The sequence below is a fragment of the Phocoena sinus genome, chromosome 10 (genome assembly GCF_008692025.1).
Source record: "Phocoena sinus isolate mPhoSin1 chromosome 10, mPhoSin1.pri, whole genome shotgun sequence".
Taxonomy (NCBI): Eukaryota; Metazoa; Chordata; class Mammalia; order Artiodactyla; family Phocoenidae; genus Phocoena; species Phocoena sinus.
In genome coordinates this window covers 100417031-100437527 of record NC_045772.1, presented here as the reverse complement: position 1 = coordinate 100437527, position 20497 = coordinate 100417031, and the positions used below count along the sequence as shown (strand labels likewise).

Below are 20497 nucleotides of genomic sequence, written 5' to 3'. Positions count from 1 at the left end.
GCCCAGTCCCAGACAGGAATGTTGAGCCTTGCCAGGTGACATTCTGGGGGTCACAGGAAAACAGAAGCTAAGCAGGAAGTGTCCTGTGGGCTAGAATCAGAGAGATGCAAGGACACGGGTGAACGTTCTGGAGTGCAGCGCTGGACGACGCCGTGGGAACCATCAGGCTGGCATCCCCTGTGGTCAGAGGCTATAGCTGCATTTTTACCCTCCCCTCCCTGACTGAATACTGCCGGCTCTGGCATCTCCTCAGATGGCTACCGTGTTTGGTTTTCAACCAGGACAAACAAAGTGAAGGGGTTTGTTTTGCTGTCTGCGTTTGCTGAATGGAATCTCTGATTCTATTTACCAATCATGCCTCAGACACCCTGGGGCTAGTTAGGACTTTAAACCCTGAGCACACTGGACTCCTAGCTTTACTGAATCCTTTTCCATATCCTGAGGCTGGTACAAACTTCATCCTTCCCCTTCACCCCCAACGTCCCTTCAATCTGTGGGTGATTCTGCAGCCAATTCCTGGCTAAGATTTCACCCACAAATTACTATTTCAGCTGAACTTCCCCAAACCTGAGCATCCTTACCAGATACTCTGGGGTTCCTCACAATGTAGTTACCTTCAAATCTGTGTGCCTTTCTGGTATAATTCTGAAGTGGTGAAAAATCTCTAATTTTAAAGGGCATACAGTAAGCTCAGCCCCCTAAGGGGTGTTGCAGAAATCTGGAGCTCTACCCTATTCATACCTAATTCCAGCCTTCCAGGAGTTTCAGACAAGATGTCTTAGGAAGCTTCGTGCTTTGGCGTTCTATTTTTCACCTCTTCTTCCCTCTAACTGAAGATGGGGTAAGGAGCATGAAAAGGGGCTGTGAACCAGAATGACTAGAAGACAGCACACACAATACGGGGCGTCTTCACACCCTCCCTGCTTCTTGCTCCCAGGGGTCAGCAGGCAGAGGCAGCTCTCAGGTAAGTAAATTTGCAGATGCCCACGCATGTCCAGAGCATTCCCAGTCATCAGAGACTGCCCAGCGGGGCGGGGTCCAGCCTTCCGTCTGGGTTTCTTTTAGAACTTTTGTCCCGAGAACATCCTGTTCTGTTATATACTACCCACGGCCGTCGCCAAATTGCTAGGTTGAGTACAGCCGTGCTCAAGGGCCTGGCACTGGGTTGGAAAGAGAAACTGAGCTTCAAGGCCCGGTGGGGGCCTGAGACGGGAGCTATGGCCCATTCCTCCCCACACGCCCTTTGCGCTTGCCTCTCCTCATCGAGATCCCAGGCTTAACCCCTTCCTCGCTCGACTGCTGAGGCATGTCTAAATGTTTTCAGATGCAGGTCCAGAACATCGGGCGTAAAGCCGAGCCCGTCCATCACCCACCCTCACGTGGGTGGGTGGCTTGGCTGCTTCCCGCCCGGGAGGGGAAGAGGCTGAGCTGGGGTCTCTCGGAAGGGGGCCCTTGGCCCAGACGCACAGCCCCTGAGTGAGGACGCCCACGAAGGGAAGGGTCGGCGTCCTGCTCTATTTAGAACCGGCTTTCCTGCTAGTACAGGCCAGAGGGCTATAATTGTGACTGGAGAGCCACTTTCCCTCAAAGCTCTGTTTTCAGGCGTTTACCATTTTCCTTAAAGCCTCACAGGCAGGCGGCCCCAGAGCACTCAGTCTCCCGAGGAAGGAGCCTGGGAGGAGTTTGGTCCAATTTCTCTGAGGGGCCCGAGAGGGCCTGTCCATCACTTAGATGGTCAGCGAGCCTCGGTTCGCTGCATGGACGGACCAGGAAGGCGAGCTACCGCCCGCTTTGCGGACCTGTGCTTCCTCCATCCAGCTGGCACAGCGGCCAGTGGAGCTGGACGGCCTGGGTTCAAACCCCACGTTGCTCGTTGTGAGACCTGCTTACTAGCTGTGTGAACTTGGGCAAGTTCCTCACCAGTGGCACCCACCTTACCGGACGGCTGTGTAGGACAGGCACTGACCGATAGCACATAAGCGACACCATAATGACACGTCCTCTTTCTTTGTCTGTAAACTGAGGAAATGCTATTAACTGCTGTGCCGGTCCTTCTGCCTGGTGGACAGCGAGCGTGTCCACTGTCTGTGGGTTGACACCAGGAGGAGACGCGCAGGGAAGGAAGGGCTGGCTCCCACCCTCTGGGAGGGCCCGAGACTCCCAGAGAGACTCCCAGAAAATACACAACACGGGAGAAAACCCGCTCCCCACTCTCCCTCGTGGAAAGGGCCATGACACAGAGGCCTGTCACAGGCTCCGGCCCGGGGGTCACTTCTCCACCCTGAGTGGGACGCCAGCTCAGCCCGGGGTCGGAGGGAGCTGTGGAGGGATCTGCGGGCCTCTGACACGGCCGGCCCTCCTTGCACTGGGTGGCCCCCTGTCTGGTGCAGGGTGTGAAAGAGGAGCTGGAGGACTGACGAGAACTTGGCCTTACGGTCAGAAAGAGGGACACAGACGTAGAGAACAAATGTATGGACACCCAGGGGTGGTGGTGAGATGTACTGGGAGATTGGGATGGACATATATACCCTACTTTGTATAAAAGAGATGACTAATAAGAACCTGCTATATAAAAAAATAAATAAAATTCAAAATAAAAAAATGAAGACCAATTATTAAATGAGTAAAAAAAAAAAAAAAGAACTTGGCCTTGCCGAGTGACAGAGATTCTGGACAGGGTCTCTCGAGCAGCTAGCTGATGGGCTCCTGTCACTGGGCCCGAAATCCACCCCCGAGACTCTGGCTCCGCCTCCGGGCCTGGCCCCGCACTCAGAGCCCAGACTCCGGGCTCACTGGTGCCATCCTTGGTGCGTGTGGAGGGGCCACAGCCATGTCCCCTAAGTCTGCCCCTGCCTCTCTTGAAGCCCCAGTCCACTCTGGGCTTTTACAATCAGAGTCCTTGCTTTACTTTGTCCATCCAAATCCTACCTAATCTGTCACGTCCATGTCAGTCTCACCTCCTCCATGAAGCCCTCCTGCCTGCCCAGCTCACACCACCAGTCTCACTCTCCTAAGTTTCCTAGTTACCTGTTCCATTCATTTGGAAATTACTTAATTATACGTCCCCCAATATTCGAGCACTCATTTGACTGCAAGGCACTGGGGGGGAGATGTTGAGGGACATCTCTAGAAGGAAAGGTCATCTTCTATCAAGAAGCTTAGATTCGGGCTTCCCTGGTGGCGCAGTGGTTGAGAGTCCGCCTGCCGATGCAGGGGACACGGGTTCGTGCCCCGGTCCGGGAAGATCCCACATGCCACAGAGCGGCTGGGCCCGTGAGCCATGGCCGCTGAGCCTGTGTGTCTGGAGCCTGTGCTCCGCAACGGGAGAGGCCACAACAGTGAGAGGCCCGCGTACTGCCAAAAAAAAAAAAAGAAGCTTAGATTCTAAAGGGATGGCCTGGAAAACTCCTTCCTGCCATATGTTGCTTTTCAGGTCTGATGGTATTATTTAACTCAGTAATAGTAATAATAAACAATTGAGGGGTACTCGCTGTGTGTTGGTCCTGTTCTAAGAACTTTACGTGGACTATTTGACCTGCGATAGTCCTCCTGTAAGGTAAGCGCTATCATTACTACTTTACAGATAAGGAAACTAAGATGCAGGAAAGGTAGGTTAGAGATTGCCCAGCGTCAGCTCGCGAGACAGCCGGTGTGTGAACCAGGCTGCTTGACTTGGCTGCTATGCGCTTAGCCTCTGTGCCGTATTTGCCCTGGGTTTCACCTTCTCTGTCCAACGAGAGTGAAACCCCCAGAGGCAGGCACCTCGTCTCATCCCTCCTCACAGCCCTGCAGCCCTTGGTGCGTCGCCGCCTCTGCAGGTGGGGCTGTGTGCAGGTCGTGAGCGCTTAGTGTCCAGGGAGGCCAACAGGCTGAGCCGCACAGAGGAGAAGGGGTCGCCCACGAGTCCTTAGGTCTGGGGCAACAGAGAAAAGAGTCCAGGACGCCAGGGCCCAGACACTGCTCTGTACTGACTTCTAGCTCACACTGCCTCCTTGCTAACGCCGTGCCTGCCCCCAGCCCAGACCAGGCAGGCATCCAGCTAGGCCTTAGGAGGCCTTATGTGACGTAGGCCCACGGGGAACAGGCCCAGAAGTCATAGTGACTTCAGGTTAATGCTTACCAGGACCAGGGAGACGCAAACAGCACCTGGAACCGGGAATGTTCCGTGTTGAGGACAGACTCATCCCCCCGCAGATGTACCAGCATCTTCGGGATTTCTTACCGTATCTGCCAAGTTACAGGGGTTGTACGTCTGAGAACAAAGAGCACTTCAGGCAAGAAAATATCTGTCCTCATTCATGGGACGGATTCCCTGAAGCTTAATGAAAACCTTGCTCACGTGCTAGTTACTCACCTATCATGTTATCTATTTCTCTCATATTCATTGATCGCCTACTTAGTATAAGAAGCTATGTAAGCACCAAAGACACACACACAAAACCCGGCTTCCTGCACTCCAGCAGCTTACAGTCTCATACGGGAGACGATTCTAGCTCTAGACAAACGTATCTACTACGTGGGATGTGTGATAATGATTATCCTAGCAACCATTAATTAACTGCTTACCCTTTGCATCTGTGCTAATAAGCGTTTTAATAGAGTTTATCTCATTTAATCTTTGTAACAAATCTGGATGTAATTATCCCCACTCCACACACGGTGGTTAAAGCTCCCCAGAGTTAACGATTCAAGCCCAGGTTTGTTGGACCCTGGAGTCTGCTGTTCTCTTGAGAGGTTCAGACTGAGCACCAATGAAAACAGAGGTCAAGGTCACTTTTGGCTTAGTTGACCAGAACATCTTGGTGGAAGAGGATGCTGTAGAAGTCTCTTCTAGATGACTCTTAATTCTTCTTCCTTTTTTTTTTTTTAACTTTTTCTCCAAGCTAGCCTCCACAGAACTACCAAATTAACCTTTCTAAGACCCAGCTATGACCATCATGAACTCCTTTGCTCAGAAACCTTCAGTGACCCCCTAAAAATCCCAAATTACTCTTAAGCCTAACATTCAAGGTCCCCAGGGCCAGGGCCATCCAGGCTCTCCAGCCTCCTTTCTGCTCCGTCCCCCGTGTCCTTGCCAAATAGAACTGTTTGCTCTTCCATGTGCCATCACCACCACTGCTTCTGATCACCTTCAGGCCACTCCTTCCACCTAGAATCTCCTCCTCATCTTGGTCTCTCCAACTCTTACCCACCCTTCAAGGTCCCGCTGAAATGTCACTTGCTATGTGACGGACAATTACTAAGCTAGAGTATATTTATTTATATATTTTAAAAACATGTATTTATTTACGCATCTTATTTTCTCCAGTGGACAGCTAGTTCTTTGAAAGCAGAGTCCATATCTCATTTGGTCTTCTTTTTTCCCACATCCTAGTATATCTTTATGTTCTTCCATATCCTAGCATCCTGACCTGATTAGCGCTCCATAAATATTTATTGGATAAGTTAATTTTTAAAATCAAAGACTAAAATAATTCAGTGGGCGGATCTGAATGTGTAGGGCCCACCCCTGCCAATCTGCCTTCGAGGGGCTCCTACCATGACACGACTTGCAAAGATATCTAGACAAGTATATGTTTAGGGTCCTAGAAAGCTGGGACAGAATTGAACCCAGCAGGGTGAGACTGTGGAGAACAATGCATCATTTGCACAGCACATTGTTCAGGAAAAGGATGGGACTAGAGCTTAGGGTGGGGGAGAGGAAAGGCTGTAATAGAAATGAATTTCATTCTTTGCAATATTGCCTAACATCCTGGTATTTGGGGAATGTACCTCCCTTGTCCGGTGTGAACTGTGGCACCCTCGCCAAGCCCGGCAGCCTAGACTCTCCCTGGTGGACCGGTTGGTTTTCCTCTGAGCCCTTCCAGACCTCCTGCCCCCTCACTCATCCCGGGGCACATGACGGATGTGAGCTAAGTCTAAGGATGGATGTCCTTGGGCCAGTCGAGCTTGGGCCTGGGTTGATAAATGACCACTGGGCCTTTAGATTCAGAGCGATGTCTTGTGTGGATAGGAAAAGCCGCTCCCTGACTTGAGCGCATTCATTCTGGGTCTCCCAGCACTGAGCATGCTGAGAGGGCTGTCTCGGCAGGAGAATGAGCCCCAGAACAGGCGTCTTTACGCAGGATCTGAAGGTGAAAGGGGAGCTGCACCTGGGGTGGGGGAGGGGCCTGGGAGCTGGGGATCCTTCCCAGAGATGAGACCAGCTTTCCATTTCTGGGACGACAGGGCTGCAGGCCCACAGTCTCGAGGGTAGAAATGTATAAAAACAGCACTGTCGGGGGAGGGGTCCTGCCTTTTGGGTGGTTTCTGTTCCCAGGCCCCTTTCTTGGCTCCATTCACCTTGCACCTGCTGCCCAGAGAGCCCAGCCTCTGTGTGCAGGTGAGGTCTGCACATGCGATGCTCCACCTTAGAGCACGCAGCCTGAGCCTCACATGTCTTTCCAGACTTAAGGAGCCTGTAACAGCAGGTTGGGAAATGGGACGCTTCGAGGTCCCATTAAAAGTCTTGTGGGACTTCGGGGCTTAGATCTGTGGAACACGAGGAGAAGGTAAACGTAAACTTATTGAAAGCAACCCACGTGAGAGCAGGATCTCCTCACCTGGGGTCCACGGGGAATTCATGGGGTGGTGAACCCGCTGAAGCTATGTGTGAAAATTATCCATGTACGGGTAGGTGTGGCTGCATTTTTTCTGGAACAAGGGTCTGTAACCTTTATCAGATTCTTAATAGGTCTGTGACCTCCTGAAAAGTTAAACAAAACAACACAAAGCACTTTTCTAGAGGATAAAGGTGGGAACTGGGTGTCAGGGGAATTTGTAGGACATTCCAACTCCTCCCATTTCCCATGTGCTGCAAACATGTGTGCCGTGGGAAACAATGACAAATGCAGGGAAGTGACAGGTCACCTTTTAAAAAAGACCTTCAAACAGGCAGCATTCTGAGGCTTTCCGGGGTTTTCTTATAAAAGCTGTCCTCCTCCCCTCCAGTAACACCACCCTTCTCACCTGTCCCCATCCCTCCATCTTGCCTTCACCGCCACAGGACCGCCTACTCCACTCTCTGTTCCTTGCGCAAGGGGACTGAGGCCAGGAGGGGAGGGGGCTCGTTTGTCAGGCCGGACTAGGAGCCAGTCCAGGAAAGGCTGAGCACGCCCTTCATCTGATCCCGTAGGAGCCAAACTGCTCAAGCTTGTACCCCTTAAACGCTTCAAAAACTCCTCTGGATTCCTCCAAGTAACTGTCACCGTACTTTTAGTGTCCATGAATGAAAAGCTACATGCTGATAGAAGCTACAGGGCATTCAATAATCCTTTAATATGTGCTTTTAAAATTACAGCAGCATCTCTGCGTGCTTGGAAAACAGCACAGCACCTACTTGCAAGGTGATTTCCTTGGTCTAGAGGCAATGCTTACTGTACATGTAGTATCAAGGACCCCCTACTGTAACTGAGGAGCCTCCCCTATCTCACAAAGTGGGAACCACTGGTCTAATTTCAGCTCTTCACTTCACACTTGAGGGAACTGTGGTCTAGAAAACGAAGCGCTTCATTACAGAACCCAGGTCCCCTAACTATCTCCTGGGCTCTTTGTGGGATGCTCTTAGGGCACCCAGTCTCCCATTAGCCCTGGGACTGCTCCCCCTCCCACATCTGCTTCCCGCACTAAGACGCCTCTGAAGGGCACCCGAGGGAAGGAAGGACTCCTCAGGGCTTGCGGGGTCTGGGAAACGATCAGAGAAGAGAGTCAACCATGTAATGCCAGGCCTTGGCAGCAAACCAGACCACAAAGCCCTGACGACGGCCGCCATGGGCTGAGGGTGAATGGGCTGGGAAAGCCCACCTCCTTCAGTCCTCACAACAGAGTTAAGTATTATCTTTATCATCTTCATTTTACAGAGGAGGAGACGGAAGTTTAAAGAGGTAATGACAAGGTCACACAGTCACTGAAGGCTTCAGAGAGAGGATTCAAAGCCAAGCCTAAATCCAGACCCCGAGCTGGTGACCGCTTTGCAAAGTTACGGCACGTGAGGCTGGCTGGGCTTGGGATTCTCCGTCCCACTTTAGGACTAACTTATTTTGCTACCCCGGCGCTCAGGGAATCGTTCTAAACCCAGTCGCAGCTTAGCAGTAATGCGGAAGCCCCTCTCTTCCAGGAGCCAGGGGCTGCTATCTCCGCCACACCTTCCAGGGACGATACTCCACCCTTGAGGGCAGAGGCGCTGAGCCTTTCAAAGTCACATACAAAGGAGGCTGGAGAGGGTCAGCTCCTCTGCTCACTCCCACCTCTGCTCAGGCCGCTCTCCGTCCTAAGATGCCCCCTCCCCAACTCGCTTACTAAGTAAAGGGAATGGGCCCAGGTAAAGGCTTCCCTTCCCCAGGAAGCCCTTCAGAAGCACGTGCTTCCACACTGAGTTTTCATTCCTTCCGAAGCATCTTCTCTTTGGCCTTAAACACACCGTCTGCCTTTTGTCTCTTCTGACTCACGCGTGAGAGTCTTACACCCCAGCAAGCTCCTTGAAAGCAGGGACCAAGTCTCAGACTTATTCTGTCTCCCCAGGCCCAAGCTCCTGGCTCGGGGCTGGACACACCGCGGCCCGCAAATAAGAACTTGCTGAATTAAATCCAATGGTCCTGAGAACAAATGTCCTCCCTCCAGAAGGACATATCATTTGGGCTACTGCTCCCTCCAGACGCTACAGGCCCCCCACTCCCTACCCCCTCCCCATGAGGCTCATGAGCCTGCTGGGGTTTGTTTTGGGCCCCTTTTCAGAAAGAAGCCTGACCTTTCCGAGTACCTTTCGTCTGTGGGGCCCCCATGGCTCTGCCTGAAAGACGTGAGACCTGTGTCTCCGCGGCTCGGGAGTCCAGGGCGGTGGGTCAGAGGCAGATACGAGGAAGGCGTGGTCAGCTCCACTCCTGTCACTTCTCCAGGGCTCTTGTGAACCAAGTGTGTTTGCCTTTTGCTACCCTGGGAGGCTGAGAGCCTCTTTTTCTCTGCAGACTGAGACAAGACGTCTCGGGGTAAGAGGCAGTTCAGCTTCTGCTCCGACACCCCTGTCTCCCCCAAGCCCAGCTCTCTGGCACCGTGACTGAGTGGGCCCCTGGCCGTGGTGCTGTCCCCTGGACCTTCGCTGGGTCAGCCCAGACTGCTAACCAAGGCCTGCGGGAGTCTTGAGCCAGCCACACACCTCTCTGAACCTCAGTTTCTTGATCTGTAAAGTGGAGGGGCTGGGCACCATTGAGCACTAGATTCCTCCCTGCAGTAATGTTCTAGGGCCCTAAAATAACACGGCCTTCTCAACACCTCCCCCACTGCTACCCCCATTCCGACACCGACTGCCCCAGGACTTTTAACCTCACTACAGTCAGGGCAGAGCCTCGGCATCGTCCAGCTAGGAGCTCCCATGTGCTGGGATAGGCCTGTCGACAGAATAGGGTTGCCGCCATCCAGCGCCCTAGAAAGCTGGGGGGCGCGGTGGCGGCGGGGACACAGGGGCCTTTACTGTTTGATGCTGAATCAGTAAGTCAGATTCTCCCCTAGTTACCTTTGGAAAAGTTACCTTTTGGTAGTCTAAAAGTTACCCTTTACTGCAGTACTATTATTCACTGAATAATTTTAATAACAATGACATCTGAAAATTTGGCCTCTTCTTTACAGTTTATGAAATGATTTTACAGCTACTAACTCAATTTAAAAATCTTCATGACAACCCCATGTAGAAGACAGGGATTATTATTCCCATTTTATAGACCGGATGAATGGTCGGGTTTACCTAAGTTACCCAACCAGAATGACAGCGCTGAGAATGAATGTCCCAGTAGAAACCATAGGTTCCTGGAAGCCAGGAGCAAATACACACCCTTTTAAGGATTCTTACTTTACCACAGGAGAGGTCAGTGGAGCATCTGAAGGAACAATCTCACTAATATATAAATTATATGCAAACAACACGTAAGTGTGGCTCTGGAGGTTTTGAGCCAAGAGCTTGGAGGCCTCTTGCAAAGGGACAGGGCAGCTCTTATTCAATCCCTTCCCACAAGCGGGAGCCAGAGAAAGCCGAGGAGGCTGTGAGGAAGCGGATATGGGGCCATTTCCAGCCTGCTTTGTTCTCTCTCCTGACAGTTCTTGTCGGGGGAGAGAGGGAGTGGGAAGGGCAGTGGGGATCTGGGCCGGTGAAGGGCACAGAAAAGAGAAAAGAGCTGCTACATGTGGCTCCTCTCCGCACCCTGCAGCTCTGCCCAGCGCTGGACAGGAAAAGAGAACCGGACTCGGGCTCTGGGTCCTTCACGAAGCTGCCCTCACCCCAGGAAGGCAGGGAGGGAGGGAGGGAGCTCCAGCTGCGACCCCTCCACGTGCCCCAGTTCTCAGACTCGCATGGGCCGGGCCCCGCTGGGACCAAGCCTCCTGCTAAAATGTGGCAGGGTCTAACTCTTCTCTCCAGAAAGACTTTGAAAATGGTGACCAAGTTAAACTATACAATCACCTAAATTGGGCAAAGGAAAACGAGGTGACCCTTAAGAAGACCTCTATACCCACATCATGTACCGTCTGGAGAGGCAAGTCAGGTGACCTCGGGGCAGCTCTTCTACAACTTTATATACTGTCCCCCAGGACAGGAAGGAAGTCAACTGCTCTGTGGCAGGAAAGGCCCTGGGTCAGGCAGGAAAAGCCACTCATCTGGGTCATCCCAGGAAGGCTTGCTGACCAGAATTCATAGGGTGACTGCAGAGCTACAATTGACAACATTTCTTAGAAAAGAAAACCACTGCGCTCATACTTACTCAAGGCTAAACACTTTAAAATTATCTCATTTAAACCTCCCAACATCTCTGTAAGAGAGGAACTCTTTGGGACCTCGTTTTACAGGGGGTAAAGGTCAAGGTCGCTAGCCCACGGCAGAGCCAGGTTTACACTCAGAAAGGGTGACCCGGAGCCTGCCCTCTTGCCCAGAGCACAGCGCTGCCTCCACGTGGGGGTCTTTGACCCGCGGCACCCAGAGGAGAAGCCACCGTCAGGGACAGCCAGGCTTGGTAGGGACTGAGGCCTCTGGACAGCAGTGGCTTCAGATCAACTTGTGAAGCAGAAGCCAGTTCCGAGGACCCAGGGCAGTTGCCCAACTTCTGTGGCTCAACAGAGAGCTGGGGTGAGGAAATCAGAACATCCCAGGGTGCAAGCAGGGGACAGCGAACATGCCGACACCATGGGCGGGCAGGGACACCCTGCAAGCCTCCGCCTGCAGTCACCTCCTTGGAGACTCAGGGACCCGGGAGAAAAAGCACAGGGGCCAGACTGGTCCTTTCATCCCGAAGAGCTTGAGGGCTTCACAGACACCCCTTCATTACACGCCCAGGAGGGAAGGGGAGGTGAACTGTGCTTTGGCCGGGACACGAGCCTCAGCAGCTGTCGTGAAGACAGGTCTGGAGGTAGAGGGATGCTGGGCAGTGGGTTTTGGGGAGCAGGTGTTAGACATGGTTTCTCAGCTCAGCCGGGGCTTTGACTTCAAGGGAGGAGCCTGTGCGGGGTACACGCTGGTCCCTAGCATCTTTCTTCTGACGCCATCTAGGCATGTGCCAGGCTTCACAACAACAACTTTCCTAGGTTAGGGGATGCAGGACAAGAGCAGGGGTGAGCAAACTCCTCATGAAACGCAGGCAACTTGAGCACTGCAAGTGCCAGAGACTTGCCACATTCATTTGGAAGGCAAGCGTCTGGGGATTTTTAATCCTTTATTGGCATAACTAGGGATTCTTATCTCTAGGATTAGGTCAAGAAGAGGCTGCTGTATGGAAGGGTGTTCCATTTGGGACAAATCTTAAAGGTATGAGGAAAGAGAGTACCATGCAGTTTCCTTGCACCGTTCATAAGACTTGCTTCGAATTTAGAAGTTGGGAGATAGGCCCACGTCATAGTTAAGAGGCCCCTGATCTTGGCACCTTGACCTCCTTCCTATTTGGGGACAGGCCGGGGGTGGGTTTCCTGGTGAAACTGTAACACTGTCGCTGTCATTTGCCCTGGACCAGAGCACACATTTCCACGGTCCTGAAGAGAGCACGCATACGGATGATTTTCCGACATTCCATCCCTGAAAACTCTGTGCTGCTACCACCCAAGGATCCAGACACGGGTCCTCCCTAGATCAGGCCCTTGAACCTACACATATTCCTTTTCTCTGCAGTGCAACCCATAATTAATCAGCAGAATGCAAGGCATCTTGAGGCACAAACCAGAGAGAGGTTAGTAATTTCTAAGTACACTACCCAGTTGCTCAATGCAGCATGACACAGTTAACTCCAATGACCAGGTCATCATCACTGCCTCTGTTTCCTGCCTCTCTCCTCCGGCCCCGACTCCTGGAGAAGTCCAGGTCTGCTCCTGGAACTATTCTGTCTGTAGGACTTTGCTTCAATCTCGGCCAGGCAGCCACTCAGGATGGTGGTGTGGCCCTGGATTTCCACATCCAGAAATCCCCTTGAACCAGTCCTTCACCTTCCTGAGGACTTACTCTGCCCCAGGAATTCTCATCAGCTTTTTTTTTTTTTTTTTGCATTACGCGGGCCTCTCACTGTTGTGGCCTCTCCCGTTGCGGAGCACAGGCTCCGGACGCACAGGCTCAGCGGCCATGGCTCACTGGCCCAGCCACTCCACGGCATGTGGGATCTTCCGGGACCGGGGCACGAACCCGTGTCCCCTGCATCGGCAGGCGGACTCTCAACTACTGTGCCCCCAGGGAAGCCCCCTCATCAGCTTTTTTAACCAGTTTACCTCTAGCCCATCTCATTAGAAGAGCTCTCTGTAGCCCTTCACCCCAGATGGGGCCCGCTAGGATGGATACCCCATGTCTCGGAGAGCAGTCCTCACCTTTCAGCCCTGTCCTTCCCTGTGCTTCTCACACCCACACCAATCAACCGGGCCTGCTCTTGCCTATCCGTGGGTATTGAAGCAGGTATAGGAAATTGTGTGGGGCACATTTCCTGTGTTCCAGGAGCACGCAGCCCATGGGCTGAGTCTCACACGTAGCCCTCGGCACTACCCCATGGTACACGCTGTCCTGGGGAATGAACCCAGTGCTTTGGGAGGATTGAGAAAGAGGGATAAATTTAACCTACGGGGCTGAGGAAGGCTTCCCAGTTGAGCTGGGCTCTGAAGGGAAGTGGGCTTCTTCAAGTAGAAAAAAGAACAGGAGACAGGTATAGCTTCTGAAAGGGCAGGATCAGTCCTTTTGATAAACATAATAAGTTCCCACGTTCACTCTGTCACCTGAGATTCCGATGTGCCTTCCTAGTGGGGCCTGCATCTCTCCTTTGAGAATCACTCACTAAAGTGAGAGAGATCTATAGATTGTCATTTCTACCATCACAGTGAAACCAGAAAGGGTTCCTCCGTGCACACACAAGCACACCTTTTGCACGTTCACACCACTGCTCACGCCATCCTTCAGAGAACCTCCCTGGGGTCCCTGCTTGGCCTCTGTGGTAACGTCAGGGCCGCGAGCATGTGAGCGGGAGAGGTCAAGACCTTGGGCTGGACCACAGCCTCCCGAGCTAGGCAGCTTCCTCATCTTTGCCTGAGAGCTGTGCTGTTCTCAGGGCGCTGACACTGCATGCCACCCGGCGTGTGAAGACACAGTCCTGCCCTCAGGCCCCGGGGAACCCGAGCTAGAGATAGACTCAGCGCTGGGTGCGAACTCAGCCCGAAAAGAGCAGGCAGGCTCTGCCCTGAGGTCCGAGGCCTCCGTCTCCTTGTCTGAGGAAAAAGTGAGCTGACTCAGGACCTCTCAGAAGAAGGCAGCTGTCGGGCGCCTGCGGAGTAGGGAGTAGAGGATAAGAGGGGGGCGGGAATCGGTCAGGACCCCGGTGTTACAGAACGTCTGGGGATGGAGGGGGAGGGCGGCCGTGGGTGAGTGGGAAACGCGGGCAGAGGCAAGGACTGGGGAGGAGGTGAGAGGGCAGCACGTGGCCAGCGAACGGGGCCACCTGCCAAGGCTCCTGCGGACACAGGCACACCTCCCTCCCCCACCCGCCCTGGGGCCCACAGCCCAGCTCTGCTGAGCAGGTGCCCCTGGAGAAGGCTGGAAAGCAAAGGCAGAAAGACGGAAGGGATGGGTCTTCAGGAGGAGTACGACCCGGCATCAAAGACCCGCCATTCCCGCTAGACCACCGACTCCCTCCCTGGTACCATCTCCCCAGCCGCACGTCTCGGGCGAGTTGCTTCTCCTCCCTCAACCTCATCTTCCTCTTCTGGAAGATGGGTTCTTGTAGGGTTTTTTTTTTAATTGAAGTATAGCCGATTTATAACATTGTGTTAGTTTCAGGTGTACTGCAAAGAGATTCCAATTTATATATCTATTCTTTCTCAGATTCTTTGCTCTTATAGGTTATTACAAGATACTGAGCAGAGCTCCCTGTGCTGTACAGGTCCTTGTTTTTTATCTGTTTTATATATAGTGGTGTGTATGTGTTAATCCCAAACTCCCAATTTATCCCTCCCCCAAACTTGCAGGGTTTAAATGAGACAGCACCTTGGAAAGTGCCACACGCCACGCGTGGCACGCAGTGGAGACACTCATTATTCCTTCGTTGGAAGAAAAGCCATTTACTCTTACATGGTGAGATTTAGAAGTAGAGAGAATGACCCAGAAACAAGAGAAAAGGATCTGTTCGCACTTTTCTAGGAGCCTCAGAAACGGCAGGTTAGACACAGTCATCGTGGGGTTTGCTCATCAGCAGGTGGATGGCTCAGAGCACCCAAATCAGGCCAGCCTGGGGGGCTGGGGGAGGGGGTGTGAGGAGGAACCCTGGGGCCAGGGCCAGGGTCCCACCCAGGCTCAGCCACTGGACTGCGTGGCTTTGGGTGCATCACAACCTCCGTGGCCACACTTTGCCTGGTGCCTTTTGTCCCTTTCACCCCAATTCTGCGATTCCATGAGGCCTCCCAGCATCATCCCTTGGACAGTCCATGGACTGGTCTGCTAGCCAATCAGGCGATCAATCTATCCATCCATTTAGTTCACCTCTGACACTTCTATCGTCGCAATGATGAAAGCATCCCAAGTGAGGGGAGTAGGGGGGCTGCAGAGGCGGGGGCCCCCATTTTACAAGGATACCCAGATCTTTATAAGGATCAGAGGAGACTCTGGCGCTTCTGGTTATGGGACAGAAATGAACCTGAAGCATCGAAGACCAGGAGGGGGATTTATTACAGGTGGCAGGGTCATTCTCAGAAACCACAGGCAGGGTGATCAGGGGGCCCATCACTGGAAGCAGAAACCAGGACACCCTGCCGACCCCAGCAGCTTCCTTCCCTGTGCCTCACTTCTGCTCCTCCCTGTGTATCGTGGTTCACGTCATCAGCACAGGCTTCCTAGCAACGGTGATCTCATTTCCAAATGCAGGGGAGAGAGAATCTGATTGGCCCTGCCCTGGTGGGATGCTGAGTCCACTCAGCCTCAGCCAGAGGATCCAGGCATGCATAGGCCACTGTGATGATCCTGTAGATACGATCTCACTAGGCTACCTCCTGGTGAGTGGATGGGGGGCGGGGGGGGGGGGGCGATCTCAGAGCAGGGGAAGTTGTGACTGGCCTGACAGCCCAACAGGGGTTGTGTCAGTCAGGACACATGTCTGGCTGCTGTAACCAGACCCCAGAGAATAGAGGCTTAGGCAAGACAATAGTTTATTTCTCTCCGTGTGTAGCGGTGTCAGTGCAAGCAGCCCAGGGATAATACGGTGGTTCCGCGATGCTGGGGACCCAGGCTCCCCTTGCTTGTATCTCTTCCCTAAGGACGTCTGCCTTGTGCACACGGGTGAGGATGGCTCCCCACAATGTCCACATGTGCAGTCAAGGAAAGACGGGGAGGGAAGGCATGGGCCTTCCTTTTAAGGGCACAGTCACTGCTGCTAACTTCTCAATGGCCAGAACTTGGTAATGTGGACATGGTGCAAGAGAGAGATGGGGAAAGGATGACCAGCTAGGTGGTCCTGCACCCGGTCAACAACCTGTGAGGTCAAGTAGATGCTGGGGACGACGTCCTACATGGGGCAATATGGCCTTGGTTCCTGGGAACTGAAGGAGGTGTCTGTCTCTCCTGACTGTGGCTTTGGGAGGAGGTTACGCCACGGAAGAGCGTGGCCAGCACGGGAAGACCGTCAACGTGGGCCCTGCCAAGGAAGATGGGCTGGCCGAGTTCACACCAGCGATGTCTAAACATTCTGCTCTCTTACACCTCGGCGAGGAAGTGCCTCTTCCTCTCCCCTAATTCAGGGTGCAGAACAGGACGTTCTTGGGCCAGGTTGCGGAAGTCAGGGTGATAACACGGGGTCCTGTAAAGAGGTGGTTTCCAGGGCTGCGGTTCTTGTAGCCCCAGCGTGGGCTGCTTGCCTAGGGGAGCAGAAGTCTCTTCCCGCAAGCACTGGACCCACACGCTGTGTCCCCGCTGGGCAACCGCATCCCTCGGCTGTGTTGGGAGCAGCTGATCCAGCAGTGAGGCCGTGCGGACCTCCTACTGCATGCAGGGCAGGTGCTGGCTGCTGGGCGGGACCCGTGGTGGGGGAGGCTAAGCCCACTGTCCCTCCTCTTGGCCGCCAGCCTGACCTTCTCTTCAGCCACAAGCTTCCGGCTCACCAGTACTTACTTGACGGGCGAGAGGCTTGGTGTCAGCGAATGGATGGGTCATGAGTCATGGTACACGGGGCAGTTTTGTGGCTGAGCAGTCACCGCCCTGCACTGCGCTTCGGGCCAGAGGGGCCGATGCCCGTCCCTGGGCAGCACTGGTTCTGTGCCTGTTGGGTGTTGGGATGGAGGAGGCGGGGGGGGGGGGTGGATAAAGGAGCGGGAACTAGGGGTGGACTTCGCAGCTCTCGGTCACAGTGATGTCCGGGGTGGGAGGAGAGCCAGCGGCACAGAGCCGAGCCAGGGTCCACCTGAGGCCTAACACTACGTGGCTCCGACTATCTGAGCGACCTTCCACGTTCAAATATCGTTTCCCTCATTGTAAAGAACCAGAGAGGGACCTCCCTGCTGGCGCGGTGGTTAAGAATCTGCCTGCCAATGCAGGGGACGTGGGTTCAAGCCCTGGTCCGGGAAGATCCCACATGCCATGGAGCAACGAAGCCCGTGCGCCACAACTACTGAGCCCACGTGCCACAACTACTGAAGCCCGCACGCTCTAGAGCCCGTGCTCCACAACAAGAAAAGCCACCACAATGGGAAGCCCGCACACCGCAACAAAGAGTAGCCCTCGCTCGCCGCAACTAGAGAAAGCCCGTGCGCAGCAACGAAGACCCAACACAGCCAAAAATAAAATAAAATAACAAAACAAACAAACAAAAACCCCAGATAATAACTGTCTTGTTGAATCTAAGGATTTACACCACGAAGAGCACCGGCAAAGGTGAGGTCTGTGCTCGCTGGTCTCCGTGCCCTTCAGCACTGCACCTGGACACACCTCTGTGCGTGTAGTGACCCCTCCACGCGCACCGTGTGGACTGAACCCCTGGGATCGACTGGTCCATTTACATGCAAGGAAACTGAAAGCCAGCAAGGGACGGAGACTGGCCTAGGTGACACGGGCCAGCGGGGACAACAGGCCTGGAGAGCCCCGGTCAGGACGGGCCTCTGCTCATCGGCACCAGGGCCCTTCCTCTCCGAGTGGCAGCGCCCAAGTTGGATTCAGATCTTCCACCTCCAGTGCCTCTGCCCCCACCCCTCACTGCACTGTCCCCGGCTTGGTTGGCTAACAGCATAAAGGCCGGAAAGGGACCGGTCTGCAGGAGAGCTGTCGCGGATCCCTGCCCACCAGGGCACCGGTGCCCGGGGCTCAAGTACAGAGGCTGAGTAGCAGGGGCTCTGGAGCCAGACTGCCTGGGTTGGAGTCCCAGTTCAGCCACTCGCGAGCTACATGACCTCATTTCATCCCTGTATGCCTCAGCTTCCTCGTCTGGAAAATGGGGATTGAGATGGTATTTCAGGTCACAAGGCTGCTGTGCTTAGGAAAGTCCTGGCGCACAGAGTTTATGTAGTTAAGTGTCTGCGGCTGTTTGAGGCTCTTAAGTGTCAGAGCTTTACAGAGGCGGTGGCTACAGTTGGCCTTCAAAGGACAGCCTTTTGCTGATGGTGGAGTTTGTTGTTTCCAGATAGGACGAGATTCCCACAGGTGTTTTAAATGACTGGGGGCTCTGCGAACTCTTGGAGGACTGGGCGCTTCTCCCGTAGAGACGGTCAAGGACTGAGTACAGGGCCGTCCGGTTGGTGGACGGTTAGAAAACAGTGACCAATAACTCCTGGGGAGGTACAGACCTGGGAGGACGTCCTCTATCCACACACCCTGAGGGCTGAGATGGGACACCAGCTTCCTACAGACACATCTCCTTTTCCTTTAAAAATCTTTAAAATCCCAGCTTTTATTCAAATTTGTTCAGCGTTGGAAAGTCAACGGAACCCTCAGCACAAAGAAGGTGGCTGAAAGCCAAGAGGACCAGAGCCAGGAAAACTGTGGTGCAGGCAGCCCTGCTCCTGCCGAGTGGGATGCGATTCCAACCCTACCCGCGCCCGAGTGCTGGGGCAGGACACCCGCTCTGCTGAGAAGGTGGCCCTAGTTCAGCCTCACCCCCCTCCCCAGTCCACCCCGCCAGGCATCATCCCAGGCTCCCTCACTCACAGCCACGCCTGAGAGGTGGTGTTCCTCGTGGTTTCCCACGTCAACACCTGGCCGGACTAACCTGACAGGTTCCTGGAGCAGAGCCGTCACCTGTTTCCTGCTATAAACATGCTCTCTGCCTCCTCTGCTGTGCGCCTGTCTTTGTAATTTGGTCCCGAGTACCATGTACCATGGTCCCAGGAATGCTTCCCGAGATGGTCACCCCAAAGCACTCCCAGCTCCACCAGCACCCTCCCCGTCATCAACTACAGAATACCTTGCAGAGGACTGGCTATGCGGCCAGGTATTTTAGACAGTATCTTTAATCCACCCGGCACCCAACCTCGCAAGGTTGATCTATTAGGGCGGTGCTTCTCAGACGTGAATGTGCATATAAGTCACCTGGGAATCTTGTTAAAACGCAGATTCAGCTGAATAGGTCTGGGGGAGGCCTGAAAGCCTGCATTTCTAGCAAGTGCCCAGGTGACATGGATGCTGCTGGTTCTAACTCTTTGAGGAGCAAATGTATCAGGCGGAACATTCTGGTTGCAAGTGACTGAAATCCAACGTGAACTGCTTAAGCAGGAAGATGAATTTATTACGAGGATGTCGAGTGTCTCACAAGGCCAGCTACAGCACGAAAGCCGGGCCTCGGGAAGAGCTGGGGCCCGGGAGGACTCTCCCGGCCTCCGGACTCTGCTTTCTCCTTGCGCCCACTTCATGGCTTTGTTCTTCCTCTGTCCCTTCCTTCCGTCCACTCTGTTCCGGTTAGTGCCGAGCAACACTCCCCACAGGCCTGTGGATGCTGTGTCTTCTTCCTCGATCTACTCTTTGATTTCGTCGTGCATACCTTCCAGTAACTTCCTAAGAAAGTGAGCAAGGGAAGCAAAATTTTTGCCACTCACATAACTGAAAATATCTTTACACGTGATTGACAATCTGCCCGAGTATAGAACTTTAGCTTCCAGAGTGGCTGTTGTGATAACCGATGCCATTTCCATTCTCTATCCTTTGTACCTCGTGTCTGAAAATGTTTAGATTCTTCTCTCTGCTCTCCAGTGTTCTCAAGCTTCACAGTGGTGTGCCCTGGGATGGGTCTCTCCTCGTTCATTATACTGGGCACTTGACGAGTCCTTATGACCCGGAAACTTTTGTCCTCCTGCTCTAGGAAAAAAAAATTTTTTATTATTTATTTGCTTATTTCTTTCCCTCGCTTTTCTTTGTTCAATCTGTCAGGAGCCCGTTATTAGGATGTCGGATCTCCTCACAGGATCCTTTAATCTTCTTATCTTCTGTATCTAATTGTCCATCTCTATCTCTTTGTTTTAATTTCTGTGAGGTTTCACAAACCTCTTTTTCTAACTTTTCAAGTTGAGTTTAAAAAATTTATATTTTTATTTTTAATTTCCAAGAGTTATTTTTTTGTTGTTATTCTCGGAATATTCCTTCTTCTTTTCCTTTTTAAAAAATATTTATTTATTTTCCTTATTCCTTTGGCTGCGTCGTGTCTTATCTGAAGCATGCAGGATCTTTGCTGCGGCACGCAGGATCTTTCATTATGGCGCTTGGGCTTCTCTCTAGTTGTGGCGTGCAGGTTTTTCTCTCTCTAGTTGTGGCGCGTGGGCTCCAGGGCATGTGGGCTCTGTAGTTTGCAGTATGCAGGCTCTAACTGAGGCACACGAGCTCAGCAGTTGTGGCATGCGGCCTTAGTTGCTTCATGGCATGTGGGATCTTAGTTCCCCGACCAGGGATCGAACCTGAATTCCCCTGAATTGGAAGGTGGATTCTTTACCACCGGACCACTGGGGAAGTCCCTATTCCTTCTTTTAACGGAATACTGTTCTTATTTCATTGACGTAA

General features: G+C 53.1%; 1 protein-coding gene and 1 long non-coding RNA gene across 4 annotated transcripts in view; one reads left to right on the top strand and one right to left on the bottom strand.

Annotated features, from left to right (window-relative positions):
• Nucleotides 1-20497, bottom strand: part of LOC116760754 — a 115951-nt gene that overhangs the window by 69572 nt on the left and 25882 nt on the right. The gene's annotated exons all lie outside the window — the stretch shown is intronic.
• The window catches only part of NINJ2 (ninjurin 2), a 44689-nt gene continuing 30211 nt past the window's right edge, over nucleotides 6020-20497 (top strand). The window contains exon 1 of the mRNA XM_032646100.1: nucleotides 6020-6134. Coding sequence (XP_032501991.1) covers nucleotides 6096-6134 — 39 coding nt within the window. The 5' untranslated portion in view covers nucleotides 6020-6095. The remainder of the gene's footprint in view (nucleotides 6135-20497) is intronic.